The following is an 8,629-nucleotide window of genomic DNA, read 5'->3' as shown; positions in this document are numbered from 1 at the left end:
AAAAAAACCCCAAAAGAAAAAAATACAAAAGTTTAAGATCAGATCTAGACAATTTCTAGATTTGACAATGAAACAATAATTGAATTACAGACAATAACAACAATCAATTAGCGCCTACAACGTTTTTACTTTTATTCTACTTGTGATCTTCTCAAACGAAATATCCCATATCTGGCAGAGCTTTCTATTCTCTTCAATCATTTCGATTCCTCTCCAGGATTGAATGAGTGCATTTCCATCTGAAGTTATATCTCTCCAAATATTTTCAGCAGTTCTACTTCTTCCATTGTGATTTCTTGAATTTCTTTCTTTTCAAATATTGTAGATTACTGCTTCAAAGTTGATGATGTTCATGTTTATAGCATACATCCTTCAGATTTGCATTACAAAAGAGCATTCCCCAAATAAATGGTTTATACTTTCCTCAACCCCCAAACATATGACATAGTTGATATCAGGAATATTTATGTATTTTTGAATTCTGTCTTTTGTTGTCAACCTTTTCCTGTATACCAGCCAAAGAATAAATTGGTGACGAGGAATAATCTTTGGAGACCATATCACATTATGTCAATCTACCTCATGTCCTCTTGTTCTAACCATTTCTTATGCCTTTCTTGTAATAAAATTCTCATTGCTTTCTGTTTTCCAGCATATTTCGTCATTACTTTCATTGAGTTGCTTCTGCCTCATTAGGTTTATGATTCTATCACCTTCTGGAATACGCCTCAAAAATGAATCACATTTACCTTCATAGACGTCTCTAAATGAGTACTTGATGTATTTTCTTCTTACTTTGTTTCCTTGTATTTCTTCTTTGAATATAATGGGAATATTATTTCGCCAAGGATAATGCTAGAATAGTACCCCTCTTCCATTTCCAATTGTGGTTTTCACCATTTGAAAGGCATCTTTTCTTGTTTTTAGGATTTTCTTCAATGACCATGTCATTTTTTCATTGATGCTTTGTGTCCAGATACTCTGCTTTTCTTTTATAAATCTTGTATGCACCCATTTGACCCATAGGGAGTCCGCTTTTTGCTCCAACTCCCATAAGCTCCTGATGGTGAGGGCTTTGTTCCATTCAACACAACTTTTTATTCCTAGTCCGCCTTCTTCTATGGGAGTGTAAACATCCTCCCATTTAACTTTTTTCCTCATCTGCCTTGTGTTCCCCAGATGTAATCTCTCATGATTCTATCGAGTTCAGCCACTACTTTCTTTGAGATGACTATCTGTTGTGTCCAGTAACCAATAATTCCAAAGATGACTCTTTTAACGAACTCAATTCTACCTGCATAAGACAGTTTTTTCGTAGCCCAACCCAGGACATAATTTTAACCTTTTCTACCAGTTGTCTGAAGTGATTATATCGGAGTTGTTTTGATGATAGGGGTACTCCAAGTTATTTCACTGGTAGTTCACCTTCCTTGATTCCCATAATATTGAATATGTTTTCTTTCCTTTCTTCATTAACCCTTCCATAGAAAGCCCGAGTTTTGTCCTCATTAATGTATAAACCTGTAATACTCGAAAAGATTGTTAGAGCTTCTTTGATTATACTAACAGATTCAACATCCGCATAAGATACAAAAATAGATCATTTACAAAACATATATGGGTTATTGCTTCTTCTTTGCAGTACAAGTGAAATTTGAAATGATGACTTCTCAGAAGCATTTTTAAAATGCAGTCAATAATTTCCATTATTAAGACGAATAATTAAGGAGATATAGGGTCTCCTTGTCTTACTCCCCTTTCACCCTTGAAAAATCCTCCATGAATATCATTCACGCTCACAACAACGTGAGGAGTGAAAACACGTTGCATAATTCAATCAATAAAAATAATTGGAAAACCTGCAGCAAGGAGAAATTCGTGGATTGATCCCCATCTGATCGAGTCAAAAGTTTTTCTAATTTCAATTTTGAAAGCCACACTGACGATATGTTTTTCTTGTCATATCCATTCAATAAGCTCTGCATGAGTAGGATGTTATGGGAAATAGAGCGTTTAGGAATAAATGTCGATTGCCCTAATCCAACAAGATTATCAATAACTGTTTTCAAATGTTACGAAATAATTTTTGAAATAATTTTGTAAATAACATTGTAGCATGAAATAGGACGAAAGTCCTAAATTTTTTCCAGAACTGAATTCCTAGGAATCAAATTCAACACTGTGACGTTCCATTGCTTCAACATTTTCCTGTTTTAGAAGAATTTCAAAACCCCTTCGCTTACATCTTTACCTACTATTTCCTAGTTTTCTTTGAAGAAGTTTGCATTGAAACCATCTGGCCCTGGGCTTTTATCCCCTTTCATCGAAAACACAGCTTTTCTGACTTCTTCCATACTGACTCTTGTAATCAATTGGTTACCACTTTCTTCACTTATTTTCCTTTGCAGAATCTGTTGAAGCAATCTTCAGTTGTCCTCTATTATTGTGCTCGTTTCTGTTCCAATCAGCTCTTTGTAGAAACTTATTGCTTCCTCATTAACTGCATTTTTTCTCTATAAAACATCTCCATTTGAGTTTGTGAGCCTTAGGACCTGATTTCTGAAATTCCTTGATGAACATTTTTTATAAAAGAAAAAAGTATTCTTGTCTCCTAATGAAAGCCAATTTTCTCTAGATTTTTGCTTAGCAAAATTTTCCTCTTTAGAACAGAGGTCTCTGAATCGCGTAAGAGACTCTTTTTCCTCTTCCCTGTTATAAGGTAGATTTGGGGCTCTTAGTGTCTTGCTTTGTATTTCCTCCAGTTTCGTTATGCCTTCCTCTACTCTTTTAGAAATCCCATTATATTTTTTTCGGTCTAGCTTATTCATCTTCCCTTTCAGTAATCTTAGTTTCTCACAACTATGAACATCTTTGTTCCATTAATTCTGATGTTCCAAGTTTCATTAAGAATTTCATTAAATTCTTCATCTTTCATCCATAAGTTGAAGAACTTAAAGGGTTTTTTTCTGTTTTTTCTCCTTCTCCCAAAAGAATTTCAAAGGGCAATGATCAGAGATACCTGGTTGCAAAACCTGGATTTGGCTTCTTGGGTAAAACTCCACTCATTTTTCATTCACAAGGCCTCTATCAATTTTGCTCTTTTTCATGTTGTCCACCCCTCTTGTAGTTGACCATGAAAATAAATTACCTGAGGAAGACGGTTCAATGCAGCTTATGTCTTGAATGCATTCATTGAAATCCTGCATGTCTTGTGTTATGTCTGTCTCAGGCTCTCTTGTAGTTGGGTCCATGTAGAGTGGACTCCCCAATAGGCTCGCAAAGTGACTTAATGCTTCAGGGTTATACATGTGGGGAGGGATGCTGCGCAATTGGAACCAAATTTGCGTAGTTTCTTTGGGCTTGCTGAAGAGGTTCATACCTTATGTCCATTTTTCCAGTTTCATGTAGTTTTTCCCAACAAATGTGTGCCCGTTGATCAGAATACTTTCGAGATCTGAACTTTCTTTGAATTTAAGAAAGTACAAGTCATGAATGTTTGATGTTACCTTTTCTAGACCATTTTCTCCCATTGTTCCATTAGGGTTTTTTTTTGTTACTATAAATGTCACCTTGTTTCTTCCGATGAAGTTGCTCACTATGACATTCTTCCATGAATTTACACATTTTTCCTCAACTTCTTGGGGTAGTTTAAATTCAAATAGGGAACTAGTAATTTCAACTTTTGGCTTAAATGATCAAAAGAAAATCTTTTCCCTTTCTTGAACTGGATTGTCAACTTTTGTTTCCCCTTGTTCTTCTGCCCTACATTCTATTTCTATTGTTCATTCTGCTCGTTACTCTGGTTTTTGCCTTGTTTTATGATCTTTACTCTGCTTTTGCTCTATTTTTTGATCATTTCCTTGAGTTTTGCTCTGTTCTTCAGCTTTCTTCCAGACCTGGTCTACATTCCAATTAGAATTGTTCTTGATGAAGTAGACTCTGGTTTTGGGGAATTTAGAGAGCTTTCTCAAAGTTTCAACAGACCAGCTCACAATAGTATCGTACTCCTCTTTTTTTTAGGAGATTTCAGTCTTGTAGGTAATGTAGGTTGAGCTGCTCTGTGTATTGTTGGCTTTTCTCTTTGCTTAAAACGATTTGTCATTTCTTTCCCAGTATCAATAATTTCGTTATCTAATTTCTAAGCCCTTTCAGATTGGCCCTTTCATTAAAACCGACCCTCCATTTCCTCGGGTTTGTTTCTTTACCCAATGTTTTTTGTTGCCGTTCTTTATTTTTTCCTGTTTCACCCAGATTTTCTGCATTAATTTTTTCTCTTTCCAATTCTTTTTGGATTACTTTCTCTGCTTCTTCATCTGAGTCAGGTATCTCAATAGTCTCAAGTTGAATTTAATTCCCATTGGAATCCGAGTTAATAACCTGTGCATTTTTATTTCCTAGACTATTTTCTAAAACTACTCTATCTTTTCCTAGAGCATGTCCTAAACTATCACAATCTAGGCTATCAACATGTACTAACAATTCTATTATCATTTGCATTCATCTCATTAGTGTTATTGGGATTGGTAGAAAACATATTTGGCGTGTTGACTGCAAAATCCTTATTATTGCTCTTGCTCACGTAAGTTAGATTTCCACCATTTCCTCCTGGCTTTGGAGACCCATGATTTTTAAGGAGGATATCCGTGTGATTCTCTCTCGAGCCTATGTGGAGGTTAATTGCATTCAAATTTCCTGTCTGAGGAACAGAGGAGCATGTGTTGGATTCACTCATTGCCCGATTTAAAGAGTTGGCAGGGCTTGTATTAATTGTTGACAAAGAGGGAATTTCCCGTACTGCTGAAGCTATGATATTTGCAAAAGTCATATTTAAAGTGGTCGACACGGACGGATTCGTGTCAGCGAAGCTTTTAACAACTTTACAGTACACATAGGTTTGAAATTGATTATCCGATGTACTATAGTCTTGACCGAGTAGATTTAGTAAATTTCTGCGGAAAGACGACCCTTCCGACCGAGAGATGAAATCACGACGCACACGGAACATGGATCGCACAAATCGCACAGATGTCACAGTTCGCACGACAATGAACGGTGTGTGATTTCTTTGCGACTGTGATCGAGAATTTCTTCAACGATGATTACGACCGCGAATATATTGTCGGCATATCGCGGCACACACGGAACGCTAATCGCACAGTTCGCACTTCACCGAGGGTTTTTCTGTTTTTTTTATTCGATCAAATACAAGAAGATGAAAGGATTTTTGCCCGTCAGAGATAGATTCGATAAATCGTTGTTCTGTGTCGTCCCAAGAATTAGAGTTAGGGTGATTTAGAAAAATATTTGGGGTGAAATTAAAAGGTAAAGAGAAAAATCTAAATAAATATTATTAAATTGAAAAAAATAGAAAATTATAGAGTAGTTTAACCTTGTATTATTAAAAAGAAGAAAAGAAAATTGCAACCCCTAATTTAGATCTTCTTTTGTACGTGAGAGGAGATCTTTTAAAAATTACAAATTTCAAATTTCAAATATCAAATAAATCAGATGATGACTTTTAGGTATATGCCTTGCGGCTGCCCCTCATTGGTCGGGTAGTTCATGGATGTGCTTTCCTTCGTAGGATACTATCACATTTCCAATGTCTTTTGATGATCTCTCAACTTGTTTCTTCACACAACAATTTGAAGAAGTGCACTTATAATAATGTCTGCAACATTAAATTATAATACATCATTAGACAATAACCTTGGAACAATTCAAAGAATTGAATGGGGGTGATTATTCATAAGCAAACATAACATGTTTCTTACAAATTACCTTGGATAAGTGTGCCCCTTTACTGTTTTCTGCCCATATTTTCTCCATTTGTATCCATCTTTAACAATACAAGTATCACTCAATACCTCGATAACCACTTTTGGTTCTCTTTGTTCTTCTCCTTGTTCTTCTCCGTGTTCTCTGTGTTCTTCTCTTTGTTCTTCTCTTTGTTCGTTGTTTATATCTCCACCGTCTTCTTCTTCCATATTCCTGCACGATTTTTCCAATTAATCATTTTAATTAAAAAGAGTTGCGGAAAACTGACAAAATCAATTTGATAACGGAGTTCGGCCAAATGTTGTCTACGTTTTCGAACACTAAAATTATCGATTAATAAGGGAGAAGAGATAAAAATATTGAATGCAACAAATAAAAAATGATAGTTTCTTTTATAGAGGAAGAGGGGTGACTTTTATTAATCAATATCAAACTTTTCATTAAGAAAACAAGTTTTGAGATATGTCATAAATTGAATAAGATTAACATAAAAAATAAACAATAGGAAATCAAAACATTAAATAAATATATAAAGCATTAGAATCCAACCAATCTTTCAATAATTCTAAAGTAGAGAAATGAGTTTAAAAGTAACGGTTTTGATTCTCAATTTTAAACACTTTGAACTGAATTTTATATTTTTAGTCAAGTGTTATTGGATTTAATCTTTACAAGAATGAAATATTACAAAGCATTAGTTCCTTTTATATATATAGTCAATTATTATTTGGCCATGAACATTGACTAAGAATAATTTCAATTTGCCGCTCTGAATATTATTATAAGATTGTTCCGACACTATGTCATTAGTTTATTCGGTTTAATCTACTTAAAGCTCATTGTTTAAAATCTTAAATGAGTTCGTCTTTAGGATGACTCTCAACAAATTACTTAATTATTGAATCTTCTCTATTAAAAATTTTAATTGTGTGAATTGTTCATAGAATTTGATATCTAGATTAGCTAACTGACAGTTATCAACTAATATACATATGCTTATAACTATGGGAGGACCTATTTTCATAACTTCACGTGATTATAGGGTATAAACAAAACTAGAGAAAATTTAGAAAGTTAATTTAACCTTAATGGATGAATTACCTTGAGTCATCTGGTTCCTCTTCATCACTCACATCATCCCAAGAACTCTGATCTTGATAATGCGCGACGACGGAAATGATTGGATTTGTTCTATCGAGTGGACCTTCTTGACCTATATATGAATGATCGACATGTCCCTGGAAAGACGAACTCGTTAATTTGTTCGGTTTGGGATGTTCATGCTGTCCCTTAAACACTATTTGAATGATATTCCCATTTTCATCCTTCTCTATATGTTTCTTAGACCCACATTGAGGATAATTAGAGCAATTATAATATTCCTTCCGAGTCGAGCTCCCTTTCAATATTCTCGTCCCACATCTCTTCCAATTGTATTCATCGCCATCTTTCTCCTTCAAAATTCAATGAAATGTGTTATTAATGAAAAAGATGTTATATTATCAAATAAACATACTTTGGCATCGCTCATAAATCCTCCTTGTTGATGAACATTGTGATTGTTAGAGATATCAGAGCTTGTAACTGTAAAATGCAAGAAGTTTCAAAATTAGTACAAGATATTCAAAAAACAAGTTTAGGGTTTTGACAAATACCCAATTAATCGGTTCTTGATCATACCATTAGATCTTGATAAAACAAAATTGGGATAGAAAATGAAAAAAAAAGAAAAGAAAGAATACTAACCAATAGAAGTTGAATTAGGGTCGACGGGAAGGGTGGTGGCCGGAATGTTGTCGTTGACCGCTGCTTGCTGATCGGAGAAAGGGGTACGTGAGGTGGACATGATGAATATGAGAGAGAGATCAAGAACTTCAAAGAGTTAAATTATTGAAAAAGAAAAACAGAAACTGATAAGCGGCTGGCTCATCTTTTATACTTTTCAAAAAAATATGGAAAAATCTTTTTATATAATCTTATTTGATGAGGTTTAATTTTGTTTATTTATTTAATAAGAAATAGCTCATTTAATCTATGTGTTCTTACTTTAATTTATTATTAATCATTTACTTAAAGTTCAATTAAAAATAATTACAAATTATAAAGTTAATTACAAATTTTTAAAAATGACAAATTTATATTAACTTGTGCATAGTGTTAAGCTTCCTTTTTACCCTTTTTTTTTTCTTTTTTTTTTTCTTTTTTTTAAAAAACGACTTAGCGTCATTTCATTAAAAATTCCCAAAAACAGGAAAAGAAAACCACGAGTTTAAGAGATCATTCTAGACAGACCTAGAATGATTTTGAAGTCGTAACATTCTGAATAAAAGCTAAAAAGCTAAAAACGTAAATGAATTATTTGTTTAGAATGCTTTCAATTCTAGTGATTTTAAAAAACGGTAAACTCCAGTTCCTACAGATATTCCAGTTCTGCTCCGTGCTTGGAATTCCTCTCCACGTTCTCGCGAGGGCAATCAGCTAATCTACCTAATTAAGATAAGGTTGGATGATGACATTGATTTTATATAATAGTTTAAAATTAGATTAATACAAGAAAGAAATTTTATATTGTGTTAGGGTAATACAACTTGAAAAATATTATGATAATATTTTGAAAATTTCTTGAACTGAACTTTAGAAAGTCTTCGAAGTCTTTTATGTGAAAGTATTGTTTTTAGTTTTTATCTTAGTGTTTCGGGAAATCGAGTGTTATATAAACTCATGTTATAATATTATATTATTACGATGTTATCTCTGTTCTATTCTCTTCAATAATATTAGTCAAGCTTTATTTTTTCGAACCACGTTAAATCCGTGTATTTTCTTATTAGTTTTTTTTTCCAACTTTCGC

At 33.6% G+C, this 8,629-nt stretch overlaps 1 protein-coding gene across 1 annotated transcript; it reads right to left on the bottom strand.

Annotated features, from left to right (window-relative positions):
• Window positions 1–5,544: 5,544 nt before the first annotated feature.
• On the bottom strand, window positions 5,545–7,624 carry LOC124912950 (probable WRKY transcription factor 25). Its single transcript, XM_047453581.1, has 5 exons — window positions 7,525–7,624; window positions 7,295–7,362; window positions 6,880–7,232; window positions 5,782–5,991; window positions 5,545–5,671 (listed from the first exon to the last, which is right to left on the bottom strand). The coding sequence occupies exons 1-5, from the start codon at window positions 7,622–7,624 to the stop codon at window positions 5,545–5,547; spliced, it is 858 nt and encodes a 285-aa protein (XP_047309537.1).
• Between the last annotated feature and the right edge of the window lie 1,005 nt (window positions 7,625–8,629).

Source organism: Impatiens glandulifera, chromosome 8 (assembly GCF_907164915.1).
Source record: "Impatiens glandulifera chromosome 8, dImpGla2.1, whole genome shotgun sequence".
NCBI classification, from domain to species: domain Eukaryota; kingdom Viridiplantae; phylum Streptophyta; class Magnoliopsida; order Ericales; family Balsaminaceae; genus Impatiens; species Impatiens glandulifera.
The sequence above is the reverse complement of the archived record's forward strand: the minus strand, read 5'-3'. Positions and strand labels throughout refer to the sequence as shown.

Bases quoted from the DNA above. Each gene is read 5' to 3' on its own strand.
- LOC124912950 (XM_047453581.1), bottom strand. From the start codon at position 7,624: ATGTCCACCTCACGTACCCCTTTCTCCGATCAGCAAGCAGCGGTCAAC. The intron at 7,363-7,524 runs GTTAGTATTCTT...TGCATTTTACAG, and splicing joins CCCTAATTCAACTTCTATTG to TTACAAGCTCTGATATCTCT. The intron at 5,672-5,781 runs GTAATTTGTAAG...TTAATGTTGCAG, and splicing joins AAGGGGCACACTTATCCAAG to ACATTATTATAAGTGCACTT.